The 15,008-nt window shown below is 43.6% G+C and overlaps 1 protein-coding gene across 2 annotated transcripts; it reads right to left on the reverse strand.

The window, feature by feature from the left end:
* Positions 1-783: 783 nt before the first annotated feature.
* On the reverse strand, positions 784-7,258 carry LOC104062618 (purpurin). 2 transcript variants are annotated; one of them, XM_009564701.2, is made up of 6 exons: positions 6,823-7,244; positions 5,800-5,917; positions 4,408-4,544; positions 2,733-2,845; positions 2,315-2,527; positions 784-1,016 (listed from the first exon to the last, which is right to left on the reverse strand). In XM_009564701.2, exons 2-6 carry the CDS (start codon positions 5,914-5,916, stop codon positions 1,006-1,008), a joined length of 591 nt encoding a protein of 196 aa, XP_009562996.1. In that variant the 5' UTR covers position 5,917; positions 6,823-7,244; the 3' UTR covers positions 784-1,005. The 2 variants fall into 2 exon arrangements, with proteins under 2 accessions (XP_009562996.1, XP_009562995.1); XM_009564700.2 differs by lacking the exon at positions 784-1,016 and having other exon boundaries at positions 1,023-2,527; positions 6,823-7,258.
* Between the last annotated feature and the right edge of the window lie 7,750 nt (positions 7,259-15,008).

Consider the following 15,008-nt stretch of genomic DNA (forward strand, 5'->3'; position numbering starts at 1 on the left):
GTGGTGTGTAAATTACTGCCTACACCATTAGAAAGGGAAGTAAATGCTTTTTTAAAGCAATGTCTCAGTGTTATTGAAAGGAATATCTGCTTTATTGCATTTGTGATACAGGGGCTTATTAGAATTACTCTGTGCAAACTTTTGAGTGTTCAAGTGTACCAGAAATATCCATAAGATATTAGCAGGCAGCAAGGATCTTCCTATCAGCCTAATCTCAGTGTTTGTTGTTTCAGAGGATTTCCTAGCTTCAGGCTTCAAATAGAAATGTTGGTGCGTGAGGTACATTGTGTACACCAGGGCCCTGTAGTCACCTACAAGCCTTCGTTGCTTTGCACAGTCTCACCTGTGACCTTCACCTGCACACCCCTTGCCCCTGGTCCACAAACCATCTTCAGTTCAGCCCAGGTCTCTCCTCCTTGAGAGCCTTGCTGAAGGTAGCTCTGCCTCTGTCCCAGTCTCCAATCCTGTTTCTGGCCAAAGCCACCTAGCAGGCACACCTGTGCCTTGCCCTCTGCCTTGCTGCCCTTGCTCACTGGCTGGACTTCCTAAGTGAACCCCCAGACCTGCCTTGCCACCATACATTTGTCTAATGATCAGCACTGTCAGAGGACCTATCTTTGTCATTGCCCCTGCGCTGCTCCCCTCCTTGGTGCTGGGGAGGGACACTTCCTTGCCTGTGCCAGGGCCACCCTTAGCTGCTGTCTCACCTCCTCTCAGCGAGCAGTCCAGCTCTTCCTGCTCCGCAACAGGAGGGCAAGTAACAAAAAGCAGTTCCAGACGTGTTTTTTTTAAAAACTTTTATTGACAAATACCACGTTAGATATTCCCCTGAAAATTCAAACATAAGTACTGTATTGCGGTCTACAAAATCCCAACATTTTCAAGTGCTTTTCAGGAAAAAAATGCTAGTCCATACTATGATTTTCTTTTTTCATTACCTGAGTGGCAACTTCAAGACCGAGAGGTCTAGTTTCTGTGCTTTAGGATAGGATCAGAAGTGTACTTTTAGCAGGCCCCTGAAAGAAAGAAAAGTAAACTTTAGTCCTTGTAAGTAAATTTGTAAAGTACTTTAACAGCCTTTCAGTCTTCAGTGAAGCTGTAGCTACAACATTCCTAGGGTACTTCTGAATCAAAAATGGGGGAGTGCAAAAGTTGCTGATTTGCATTGCTCTGTGTCTGTTGGCACAGCACTTGCGCAGCCTTTGCTAGTCCCAGCTAGCCATGTGGTTTCAGCTCATGTGAGCACCTAAGCATGGGCCCACAAACCAACTACCCTCACTCTACTATGCTAAGCAGTACAAAAGGTTGTGGGGCAGGTATGCCCTTATCAGCACCAAAAGCTTGGACGATGCCAGCACTTGTTCTGTAGTGAAGGACTGGCTCACAATGATACGCTGTTCAGGAGGTTTTAGCTGCTCTCTCTTGTCTAGCAGTGCAGAATACATGTTACTGTGGCAATTCTCCAGTCCGGCTCTTCAGGCCAAGCTTAGAAAAGGACCAGTCTCCAGAAAAGGTAGCATGCATAGAGTGTGGGCACTCAACTGCCAACAAAGAGTAATATCTGCCTCCAGCTTAGCCTTAAAAAAATACCTGCTTATCTCATGAACAGCCTATGAACTAGAGAACTGGCTCCCATGCCTCCAGAAAAAAGTTTGTCTCAAGATGGGCTTTAGATGTGCTCTGTTTACATGTACATGGCACAACTGCTGACTCCCAATGCCAGCAGACACAGTCAGAACTGCGGCTCAGAGCCCTTCATCGCAGGGCTCTCAAACTGTCCAGGATGCAAATCATGGTGGAGCTAAGAAGAATGAGGGTGATCTTTCCTGGAGGCAGCTTCTCCTCCTTTCCTGGCGGACACTGCACGGACCTAAGGTAAGATGCTGTTACCCAGATTGCCAAGACAAGCACTTCCAAGTCCAGAAACACCATGCTGTTATCCTGTCCTATCCTATCCTATCCTATCCTATCCTATCCTATCCTATCCTATCCTATCCTATCCTATCCTATCCTATCCTATCCGTCTATTAGCATAGCAAAGCTGATCTTTCTTTGATTAGTGTGCCAGTTTCTGCACACAGGACTCCTATAAGGGCAAATGTAAGGCTGTAGAACCAGCCTGTAACAGGCTCTCCTTCATGCAGACTTCTCTTTGCAGCTATCTTTTGTTAGATATAACGTTAAAAAAAAAGGTTGCTAAAAGAGTACAACTTAGTTTGCTATGGTTCGGTTGCTTTTACAGCAAGTGCAATCACCTACTTTACAAGCTGCCAGTGCAGCCATTTCAGTGAGGTTGCTAATTAGCCTGAAGTACCTGACTGAAGCACAGGCTGGAACTGGCCAGACATGCAGATTTCTTCCTGCTTCTGACGCACAATGCGCTGAATGGCTGGCGGGAGGCCACGAGGGTTGCGTGAGAAGATCAGGGAATAGCCATCATCACAGGAGCCATCCTCCTTTAGACTGCGGCAGGCATAGGTAATGGCATAGTTATCATAGTCGGTGTCAATCACCCAGTAGTTATCCCCTGAAACAGTAGAGCATGCATTTGTCACAATCAGCAAAACAGAGCAGAGGTGGACCTAGTCATTGTGCAGGAAAACACCTGATTTCAGCATTCCAGCAAAGGATCTAAAGTCATACCTCACATTCAGCCTGTCTCTACATCATTACATGTCTAGGCAGCTGCAAAGCTATTGACCAGCACTGTGGGACTGCAGAAGTTCACTCACCACCACTGGAGAGGTAGCTGGCCAGGCCCTGGTAAGTCATGTACATTTTTGCTGGCGTGGCTGGGTCAGGTACGGTATACTGAGCAGCCATGTCGGCACAGATCACCCAGAACCTGCAACAAGATCCATGAGATTGAAGACAAAACTCAGTGGCATATCTTCAAATGAGTGTCTTGCATTCAGGACTTGGGCCAGAAACAGGCTACGGTTCAGCACAACTGCATTCGTCATAGGCATGGCCCTTCTTAATGCAAAGTCACAGCTTGCCAGTAAGTAATGCAAATCTGGGCCAAACCTCTCATCACTGACAGTGTGCTGCTGCTCTCTGGTCCCACCTCTCTGCTGTGCAGCAATGCTGCAGCTAAGGTAGTGTTCTGATCCTCCTTCAGCTCAGAAGGCTTTTTACCACTCATTTCTGTACAAGCAGATAGTGACCAAGCAAAATCATGGATGTCATTTCTTGGCTCCCTGCTGGCAATGTGTAGAGTGAGCTGACCTGCATTTGGATTCATTTGGGCTCATCTGCTGTGTTCCCAGGTGGAGGCAGGGAGCTGGCTCTTCTCTCCCTAACACTTCCTAACTCTGTTGGCACAGGGATGTCTGTTACAAGCAAGGAAATAAAAACACTCTGCTCTCCAAACTACTTAAAGGCCTTCACATAGCTTTTGGGAACCCTATAGGTACAAGAACAGCCTGTCTTTATTGCCTATTTCTTCTATGCCCTTTTCTGGTTGGCTTCTACTCACTTTGAAGGCCACCTTTGTCTCAGCACAGTTCATCAGGCGCTAGCTAGATTTGTGAAACAGTGGAACGGTCTTCACTCCCTTCCTTGCACAGGCTATGCTTCTCCTTTACCCTGCCATTGCAGAAGTAGATTCCTAGCAGCCTTGTGACCCCACTAGATTTCTGAAGAGTCCTTTCAGGAATCATCCCACCCACTCTGTATGCCATGCTTGCCAAGATTCATTTGCCCAATCCCAAAGTATCCTGGAGTGCTGTGCTGTTAAGATTTATAAGGTTCATAGCCACTTGCTGTACTCTATTATTTATGCAATTAGACAGTTTTTTGTAGATAATGCACAACAGAACTAGTGTTAGCCTATGGGAAGCCCCAGGTTTTCTTTTCTACACTCGGAAAGCTTTTTACATGTTGCAATTCCTTATGGTAACAATGACCAAAGTCAAAACTTAAACTTCCTTCCATCTGTCTATTCAGGCATCGCAACAACATCCCAGAATTGACCATTTTCCTCAGAAGTCCATTCAACACTGTGTTGAAAGATCTGTGAAAGCAATGCTCACTTAGATTCCTCTCCTTCCCCTGAACCTCTATTAAATCAGAGCCGTCCTGCCCTCGCAGCCCCACAGGCTTCGCTAGATCTGCTCTCTTGGTTGCAGTTAATTTACCTAACCACTCCTTAACTCAAAACTTGATTTTATAATTTAATTTATGCAGTAGTTTTGTGATGGACTCAGACCAGAACCAGGCTGAGAAGTAACCCAGGACTTGTAAGTGTCTAACCTCTGGCTTCTAATATATTACTGCCTTTATTGAGCTTCCTTTTTTGACAAAGAAAACCCAGTCGTGTTGTGTGCTCAGGATGGATCACGATCCATGTCCCCCTCCTCTAGCACCTCATGGCAGCAGCTAGAGCTGAAAGTCAAGAGAGCTCACCCAAAAAGCTTCACTCTGCCTTTGGAAGATGCTGTCATTGTTCCATCTTCCTCCACAGTATACTCGGCAGAGATGTTGTCCTGAAGGAAAAGGCCTTCTGGATCCTTCTTGGCCAGGGCATACCATTTCCCTGCATACTAACATCAAAGACTATTAATATCTGGATTATTAACCATGACAAGATAAGCACAAAAGCATTTTTGTAAACATAATGCCCTTCTAACTATTTATTGCCATCTGACGTGCCCTTGCCTCTGTACCAGAAGCAGTGGGTCTAGCAGCTTTGCACTTGTGTGTGCTTGTACTCCTTGTCACATGAGACATTCTTGTCAGAGTGACCCCACGTTGAAAGCTTCTCCTGTCTGCTGGAGGTTCTTCCCTGTTCATGTTTGGGGTTCTGCTTTTCCACGGAAAATGCCAACAACAATACCATACAGCAGACTGAAAGTCCTTAGCGAGTTGGCTGGAAACACTTCTGTGGTTCCCAGGGGCCACAGTTTATCTCTGGTGTTGAAAGACTACTCAGCAAAGCAAAAAGCCATGGCTCTGTGCACTGTGAAGAGGAAAGGATGTATTTGGGGCTCTAGCAGCAAGGGGAAATACAATGAGATTAAGAGGAAGAATTTTTTTTAGGAAAAAATGGGTCCAAAAATATGCGCAACTAGTATCTAGTAAAATGAAAACAAGTTCTAAACACATAACTGACAGACAGAAGGGGCCTCAGTAGTTAACGTTATCAGTAGAAACATTGAGGAAAGCAGAGCTTAGCTGTGTTAAGTTTGATTCTTCGGTGAAGCATATGAGATCTGTTTGGCAAGTTACATGCTTAAGCCTGAAACAGAGTCTGTAATTCCCAAATACAGGAGCCTGAGCAAAACTTTGACTTTTTAAATCTGGGATGTTTCCAGCAAAGCAAATCTTGTATAGAGGAAGTACTGGCTCCTCCTGAGCTGTGGCTGGAAGTCATGTTTGCTGAGGGACAGTCAAAACAGGTACTGGCATACTTGTTTGGACCTCTCCAACACCAAGTTAGCTTTGAATTCCTCCTCAGAGGCAAGTGCCCCAGGCATGTGTTTGGACTTTCTCTCTGATGGGAACTGTATTGTTTCATTCATGAGACGGCTCAAAGCTGAGATCTATACTGAGCTTCAAACTCACAGATCATGTCTAAAACAATAATATCCTTAACTTTAAAGGGCAGGTTTACCGCAATGCTTAGAAGGTTAAGCAGTACTGAGACAAGCAAACTACAGGAATAGTGTCTGTGAGACCACAAATGAAAAGTTAACTTCTTGATGAGAAACCCCTTTAGACTAATGCAACCCATCACCTGGAAAAACAAGTTTATATATGAAACTTCTTCACATATACTGTTGAAGTAACCATAATTACCCTTTTTGGATCAAAATTGTCTTTCACAGCGAAAGACTCCACTGCACAGGTCTGAGCTAGGCTATTTTCAATTGTGGAGAAGATTGAGGCCAGGAAAACATACTGTGCGTATTTCATTCTGCAAGACAAAACCAGACAGCTTTATTTCATGCAGTAGGTGTGAGTAGCTAGTACTGTTCCTACAGACACATTCCTCTTATTTTAAAATCAGTTTCTTTCCATACTGAGTAGACTGCCAGCTCCCCCAATGAGAAATTACTGCATTTGTGGTGCCTAAATCCAGCCAAAACTAAGCGTCAATGGCAATTACTTTGCAAGAGTATTTTGCTTGTTAGTAGCAGTGTTGTCGTTCATTGTATTTTTACATTATAAACTAAATCAGACTCTAGATAAGGATGGTAAGAATTCATTAAAATTTGATTTCTTAAAAATTTTTGTTTTCACAAGAAGAATAACATTCTGATGGGTTCTGGTAATGCACTGTAGGTTGTAAGTATGCTGTTTCTAAATATTTCATGGTGAATGTCCACTTTACTGTTAAGCTAGCAAGGCTGTGTTCTTTATGACCAGTTCTCTTCAACAAAACAGGCTCTTCCAGCTGTCTACTCTAACAGAAAAACATGTTCTGGTATTGTCTGACCTCAGATCATTCCCTTTACAAATATGACGTAATAGTCAGTTTCTAGAGTCTTGATCTACCATTGCAGCACACCCACAAGGCGGCCATGCCTTTATCTGTTTCCCTGATCATCCCAGCTCATCTGTACCCCAGGATATTTGTTTCTCACACTTTGGGAAGGGAGCACATGCATATATATTCTTGCAGAGAATTTGACTTTGAATACCTGTTCTGATGTCCAGATAAAACACGTGAAACTTGCCTGCAGCATCCAAGCTGAGCTACCAACCCAGGACTTGCAAACACCCAAGCAGCTACTCTGTTCCCAGTTGCTGCCATGTGAGCTGCACTTCCCTGCTGCAAGAGATGTTAATCTGGCCCGCTTCTGCTGAAGAGAGACTTACCTGTTGGGGTAGAGGTGTTGGAGATCTCTGAGACTATTCTGCTTCAATCTTTGGGCTACAGTCAACAGGAGAGTTTTGTGTCAATTGCCGTCCAGCTGCCTTTAAATAATGAATCTGCAAAGTCACTAATTGGTTATTTTTGGTCGTGTGGCTGAATAAAACGCTTAATCTTGGATAATCCATTATGTAAAAACCAACTGTAATCCTCGTACTGATGGGTCTGACTGCTATACTAATACAAACACAGCTTTTACATAATGGAAAAAGCTGCCCAGGAAGCTAATGAGTCTGCTGATGTGATTGCACCACACCTTTGTCTCATTGAAGCCTTTCTGCTTCTAACACGTGTTAAGATAATCAGAACAGATCATTAAACAGAGAAACTCGTGGACTACACATACTCACCTGCATAGGCAAGTGTTCATATTTTGTTTGACAGCTTGCATGGGTTAGGGGTATAATTAGGTTTTCCAATATCTACATCATTAAATTAAAGTGATCTTGGCAAGAGTAGAAAGAAGTTATGCATTATCTACTAGTGCAAAACTGCAACAATAAAGATTTTGCCATCATGTTCACATTTGGATCTTGTAGTCTGCAGTTATCCTGTGCACAGAAATATCTTTATACACATTCTTCCCAGCCCATATTGTCAACTTTTCCAGTTACGTAAATACTATCACTCTCCTTCCCAAGATGTTCTTCCTATAAGTCTTATGCAGAGATGCAACAAAGCACAGAAAAAAATGAGAGGCATGGCTCAAAAACATTTTTGATAGCGAACTGTGCCTGCTGTTCTTAAAGTTTACCCAAGTGCTCAAAGAATTTCCTCCAATTTCAAGGGCTGCCCATGTCCTCTTTCTACCCAGGCTCACCTAGAAAACTGAAGACTTCAGACACTCATCCAGGAGTTTTTAGCACTGGAAGTTACTTCTCCCACTGGGCTTCTGAGTGCTGGGGAGTCTTGGACATACACATTAGGGATGACTGTATAGTTCCTATGGAGTAAGCCCAGGGAGTCCTGAACCTCCAGGTACTGATCCAACAATCTGGACATTTAGAGCATGGCTAAAGCTGCTGCATGTAATGGACATGCTGCAGAGATCCCTTTCAGCCACTTTCCCAGGAACTCCTGAGCAAAGCATGCAATCTGAGCCCATAGATAGTGTAAACTGTGTTGCTTTCCAGGCAGCGTATTTAGGGTTGCCCATTATGTGGGAAAGACAGTCCTTGTTTGCTGCCAGAGGAAACTTTGCTTTGGTCTTAGTGCATCTTCCACTCACTTTTAGAAGGAGGCAATAATACTCTCAATGTGTTTCAGTTTCTGGCTGTGGGACTGAGCTGACGTTGTTCATGTCATCTGCGTGTCTTCGAAGGCAGCCTGGGCAAGATTATAAGGAAGTGACCTGCTAGTGATTGAGGAGAAGAAGGTGAGAGCACCCGTCCAAGACTGGCCATGACCAAGGGCATATGCCACAACATGCCCACCTCCATCTGATGGAGGGTATGGTGCAGCCTTCATGCCCTCCCCAGCCACAGTGAGGCCATGCCATCACACCCCATGCTCTTAGCTCTTTCTGTCTTTTTGGGGGGCACGTATAACACTGCGTGGCTGGACAGCATGATGTGTGATGGCCTCTGCGTTTTGGCTGGGTTTATCCAGGAACACTTAGACCTGGAAGTGTGAGGAGATGTCACACACCCAGCCTCGGCAATGAAGTACTGGTTGCTTCATGTCCTGGACTATGTAGATCTACTTCATCCAGCCTTGACCCCTTGTCACGGTTTTATAGAACAGTGCCAAACAGCTGTTTACCAAACTGATCTTTCAGCTACAGCTATCTGCTCATCATATGTACCATGCTCCAAGGATGGTACAGGGAGCAGGGTCCCTGAAAGGATTGCATGGGACTGGTGGCCTCTGGCACTGAATGTGAAGATAACCAAGTCTGGTAATTCAGGCAGAGCTTGTTACCTATGGCCTTGCACAGACACTGGGCTGTCTAGCTTCCGCTCCCCTGGCATCTTCTTCATAAGCAGCTTTTACTTCATTTAGAAGAGAAAGGAAAATCAGCAGGAAGCCCATTTAATTTCTTTGAAATGCCCAGACACTTAAAGAATATCATAAAAAGTAACACCTTAAACTACTTTTTTAGGGCTAGATGCCCACTAGATTTTCAAAGGACTTTCCCCTGACACTGGATCCAAGTGCAAAACTGCATTTTTCTACCCTGATACAGAGATTTGCGAGAGAGCAACTGCAGTGTTTTCTGTAAACTAGAAGGGCTTCAAAACACTTACCACTTCATCTGTTTCCAACAAAACAGATTAGTTTATGTCCATGTGAGACATAGGTGACGCTTGAAGCCATGCTTAGGTGACCATTTAATCCCCTGGGGATTAAAGACATGCTAATAATAGCTAATCACGGCACAAGATTTTGGTTGGTAACTATAACATCTGTCACTGCATTATTTGCTGTTTCGAGCAAGAAGAAAACAAAATCAAACTAACCTTCATTTTCACAGTATTATGGTAGTTTGTTCTCAAAAAAAAAAGGGAGGCATGGAAGTATTAAATTCCTGGGCCTGTTAAATTTCATGTGCCATGGCACCTATCTTATGAAAACAATGGTGCACTGCAGGAGCTGGTTGTCAGAGGAGATATCCAAGGGCCTGTTCCAGACCTGCTCATAAAACCTGACTGGTTTTTAGTAGAAGTGGCCTGACCAAATAAAACACATATGCAATGTACTAGACTCAGCAAAAGAGTAAGTGGTAGTTTTAATGGCCTACAGTAAACAGGTATGCAGATGAGTTGATTAATCTTATTTTCTGCCATATCCTATGAAACACAGCAGCAGCAGTTTTGGATTTCCTACCCCTCACAGTGCTCCCCCCGCCTTATTATTGGAATAAGCACCTGGTAAACTGCCCTGGGAATTACTGCAATAGCACTGCAGGCTCAGATTTAGCAACATGTGCTGGCTCAGCAGCCCATGGCACAATATGAGATCTCTAAATAGACACCTGAATCAGGCATTAAGTTCCCTGTTGTCCAGCAGAGGATCACATTGTGGGCTTGTTTACAGTGCCGCAAAACAACTATATGTAGATGAATTTTTGGTGACCCTTCATAGCTATTGCAGTGGTTATTGCAGTGTAAGTTGGGAGGATTTCCTGATCTAGATTTAGATCTAATTTTTGCTACTGAGGATGCAGAGGTTCCTTCCAGAGTGTCACATACATGTCCCTACATTGCTGGAGGACGTGTGTCTCAGTCCAAGGTCTGCCAAGGACTGAGAGGAAGGGGTAGCTTGCTTTACTCCTTCACCAAGGTAGGAGGCAGGAGAAATAAGTCTTTCACACAGTGGTACACCACATGAAGGCCATTGGCTAAGAGATTCTCAGTTTCCGTGACTTCTGCTAGGAAATGCTGATCTTTCCCAATGAAGAGGGTGATACAATACAGACAAAGCGGAAATCATTTGAAGTTTGATCCCTTGTGGTTCAAGGGTAAAGTTATTGGGTGTGTTACATCATTAGATAAAAAAGCATCATGAATCACTGCCTTATTACTTTCAAGGTGCCATTCAAATGCGTCACAGCTTTAAATTACATAAACTGAAAGGCACTTTTTCCTCCTGAACTATGGTACTGTCATTCTTGCTGAAGGTATTCAGTGAAAATCGGTAGAGCTGGGGCTCACGTGTTCCTGTGCACACAGCATATCTCAGACACAGACAGGCATACATGTCCTCCAAGCTTGCAAGTGAAAACGAGAGGCAGCCCAAAGCCTGGTGGAGTTTGGGAGCCTCAGATCTTCTCCTGTGATGGGTAACCAGCCAAGGGGAATGGTTTTGTCAGGGCTGTTGTCAAAGGCTTGGTGGCAAAACTAAGTTACAGACTCTCTTCAAAATCCTTCAGCATCTTGCCACCTGGGAAGCACAGGGAGAAGGCAGAGCTGACGACAAAATCTCCTGAAGTCATGTGTAAACATATAGGGATCTGCTGGCCAAAGAGACAGACCAGTTTTTGTGCCATCTCCTGGTTTCTGCACAATTGCACAGAGGATGTTTCCAGCTTGTTTAGTGAGCTGCTGGGTTTCACTCTCCATGTCACGACAGTTTCCCTAGTGGTCTTCTATATCAAAAGACTATACAGACCTGAGAAAACCTGATGAAAAAAGTGAAGGTTTTGGCCATCAAATCAACAGCTGGACATTTTTGTTGTTGTTTTCTACTGTTTACTACTAGGCATACTGTTGGCATATCTATACACGTAGCCAGCATTTACTACTGGTACTGAAACAGCCCATTTGCAGACATTGTCAGGTTTATTCATTTTAATTACGACATTTGCTTAAAGATACAATACTTGTCTTTTCATACCAACCTGCTGGCTCCTGGAGGGCAAACACCAGCCAATTCAGTGTGGGAAGCTTGGAGAGCCTGCCTTTTAAAAGAGGGCAAGAAGGATGGCACATGCAAACATAAGCAGAGTTCATCTGTCTACAGTTAAGGTCTTTGTGCTTGAAAATAGCCATAGGGTGTCTCCATGGTCTAATCCTATTCTTCTCCTAGGGGCAGGCAGGAGGAAGGAGGTTGCTCTCTTGAGGTAGCCAGAACTCCTGCCACATTTTGCGGTGAGGTACAGACCAGAGCATATTTTATCCCTGGTATTATTTCCAGGACGCCTTCCAAAAACAAGAGGCTCAGAGAGTGTGAGAATATCTTTGAGATACATGTAGATCATACATGTAGTATCCTAAGTCTGGTTCTTTTTCTGTTCATACAACAGAAGCAGCTTAACACCAAAAATGCAGGAATAAATCTATAGGCTCTAACTTCTTGCAAAACATGAAACAGCGGAAAGTAAGTCCTCCGTTACATATAGCAGGCTGTAAGGGCTGCCTCCAGATTATTGTTCCAGATTACTCCAATGGGATATTTACAGCTCCTTACATGACATGCATCTCAAAGTGCTTTTATAAAAGTAATACTGCTGCCACAGAGCTTGAGTAGTTCTGGATGAGCCAGGATGTCTATGCTTGCCCTGATGATGGATTTAAAAGCTAAAACCAGAAGTGCAAATTACCAAAGCCAGGGGGATCTGTATATGCATGCAACCAAAGGCAGTTAGCCAGGCACCTGGCCTTCCTGAGCATTAGACAACACAGTTTCCATCTGCAACAGAAGGTGGAAACAGACTGAGGAGGAGAGATTTAGGTGGCAGCACCTCTTTGCACTCCAAGGAGTGCATAATTGTGAACATGAAGCTGATTAGTGAGTCCCAGAACTAGAGAATAAGCCAAAAGCTTTCACATAATTGCATTTCAGCTTTCTACCTCTGCTTCCTCTGTGAGAGAAAAGGATGGACTTCATTATATTGCTTTGGAAAAGCAAAAAGAACTGTTAGGATTTTCTTTTCCTAAGCTATCAAAGATGATTAATAATTTGTTTTCCACAGAGGACTTTGTTTTATGCTTTAAACAGCTCATTTTCTTTGAAGCCGCAAGACCTGAGATAAGGTAGATCTTCCATGGATAGGAAACTTTACTGTTCTCACCATGGCATGCTTCTCATCAGCTGAGGGCACTTAAATAGCAGAGGAATCTATTTTACGTAAGGGCAGAGAGGTTCCAGTCAACTCTTAGAGTCTCAAAGTGTTACCATCTCTGTAAACTTCCAACTGGAATACACTTGACTCAAAGACAGCACTCACATCCAGTTCAGACTGAGCAACAAGATGGAAATACTGATAACTACAGCATTGCCTCAAAGAGATAGTTACTAATACCCACTAAAAATACCATTTCTGGATCAACCTCTGCTGCGAGAAACAAATATTAAGCAGCTCTCAGCCCACAAGGAGAGAAGGAAGTAGAGGCAGGCTGCAGTGTGTGCAAACATTGTCAAAACCTCTGGAGTACTTACTGCAGTTCTGTGAGTGGAGTCTCAACATGGGGAGCTACAGCCATTCCTTTTACAGTCACTAAAACACCTGTAACCTGTATGACAGACTGTTGCTGGTCTCTGGAATGGGAGTATTTGCTTCCTCTTTGCTGCAGCCCTGCTCATACCAGTGTTGCACCCCCCTTTACACTGTTCTGCTGCATACACCGAGAATACACCGTCTCTCCCAGCTTCTTATGATTTCTTGTCTTGACTTCTTCTTACCCAAGGTGTCAACACTCAGTCTCACACTCCTGGCTCCCCAGTTGTTCACAGAATTCTGTCCTTAGAGTTAAAGCTACTTCCTGTGATTGCATCCCTGTGCCCAGAACTGTCACCACATCCTGGCAAGTCCTATCCCTGAGCCGCCTTCATCTTTATTATCTCATTGTGCCATCAGCCTCTTTCTAAACTCATCTGAACATGTAATTCTCTGGAGCATCTTTGTAGCCTAATTAGTTGTCCTGGAGCAGTTGTGTTTAGAATCACTCAGCATCACCTGTTCCTACCTTAGTAGCCAAAAGCAAATTCTGAAAATACTCCCTGTGGGACACTTTAAGTTTTTATTTCCTCTACCCAGTGCCCCCTTGCCTTGCAGAAATGCTTCTGTCCCCTGGATCTTCCCTGATGAGAAGACCAACAATTTTCCTCAATTACCGGTTCCAGAAGCATGAATGGGTGTTTTCTGTTCACTTTTGTCCCATGGCCCTCTTGGCTCATCCTCACTCTTTTTAGTCACTTTACTCTCCATGCTCTCTATATTCCTTCCCAGGTTTCAGTCGTTGGATGTTTCCTTAGCTTCCTATGGATTTAATAATCCTTTTCTTCTTACTCATCGGTTTAACTTCAAATATCAAGAAAGAGCAGAAGAGATGATAGAGTCCGTTTTTCTGCTCCACTTCTTTTCTTTTCTCTGTTTTTTGTGTTTGCTTGTTTGTTTGTTTGTTTCCATTATGGTCACAAATCACTCATCTGGGATGGTGCTCTCCTGTTCTGCAGACATCTGAAAGCCTTTGGTTAGAGACTCTTGTCTCTCATCTTCATCATTTGAAAGGAGTTTAATATCTTTTTTGTTCTTCAGCTTCACAGTATATTTGACCAGCTAAGTAATCTGCTCACTGAAGGTTTAGTGATTCATGCTAAGAGCTTTGGATACAATCTGTCAATTGAAAGATAATAAAACCGATGTAGTCTTATTGCAGAAATTGCCATTGTCACTGTATTGTAATAAATATTTTAACTAAGCCATCTCTCCATAAAATTAAGAGGAAGAGAATCTGTGCGTGTTTACAGTGTATATAAGGAGGATAAAGACAAGAAGGTGTGTTGCTGTGCCAGGTCTGGTGGACTTATTCAAGGCTCAGGTACATTTCTACTCTTCTGGCATGGAAAGATAGCGTTTCTTGTAGATATCTCTCAAAGAAACTAAGAGCCAGACTTGCCAAATTCCCATGACTTACGTGCTAGAGTGCAAGTGAAGGGCTGCCACTTTCAGAAACCCAGGACTTGTTCTAGAGTGTTGGGCAGCGCAGCCTCCAGCTTCTAAGGCACTGTCATTCCCTTGAGCAAAGTACCTGTTTTTACAGCAGGTGCTCTTATGCCTTCTCTTAATATTAGGCAACCACTAAAACAATCAAACAACAAAATACTGGCATTTATTTTAAAAGACTGCAACATTGCATTTAGGGGGAGGTTGGGTTTTTCTTCAGAAATAGAATAAAGCAACTAACTAAGAACTAGATTCACATTAACCTGAAGAGGTACTTTCTGTCTCTTAACAATTTATGGAGCTATTCCAACATGCTTGTTGATTGTTGCTTATTCAGAACACACTACTGATCTAAGGTAAAACTTGTATTTATCTTGTCCGTAACACAATCTCCTTTCCATGAGAACTACTAAGATTCAAGTCTCTGTTTCCTGCAACTCACCAGTACAATATTTAAATTAGTAAGCTATTTTTAAAGTAATTCTCCAAAAGAATTAATAAGGTGAGTGTTGATGTTCCCTGGTCATGACAAGATGACCACCTTGTCATGTCCCACCTGCTAGTTGCCTGACACGGGGTAAGAGTTCCCAGGTGGCATGGTCATATAAATGTGTGGTACCACATAAAGGTCCTTAGCCAGCCACAGAGGGGAAAGAAAGGCCAAGAGATGATGCTGAGCAAGAGCCCTGACATTTTGCACACTAACCGTCTGTGTAGCGAGAGACAACCGTATACATCTGGAGG

The sequence above is a fragment of the Cuculus canorus genome, chromosome Z (assembly GCF_017976375.1).
Source record: "Cuculus canorus isolate bCucCan1 chromosome Z, bCucCan1.pri, whole genome shotgun sequence".
Classification (NCBI taxonomy): Eukaryota; Metazoa; Chordata; class Aves; order Cuculiformes; family Cuculidae; genus Cuculus; species Cuculus canorus.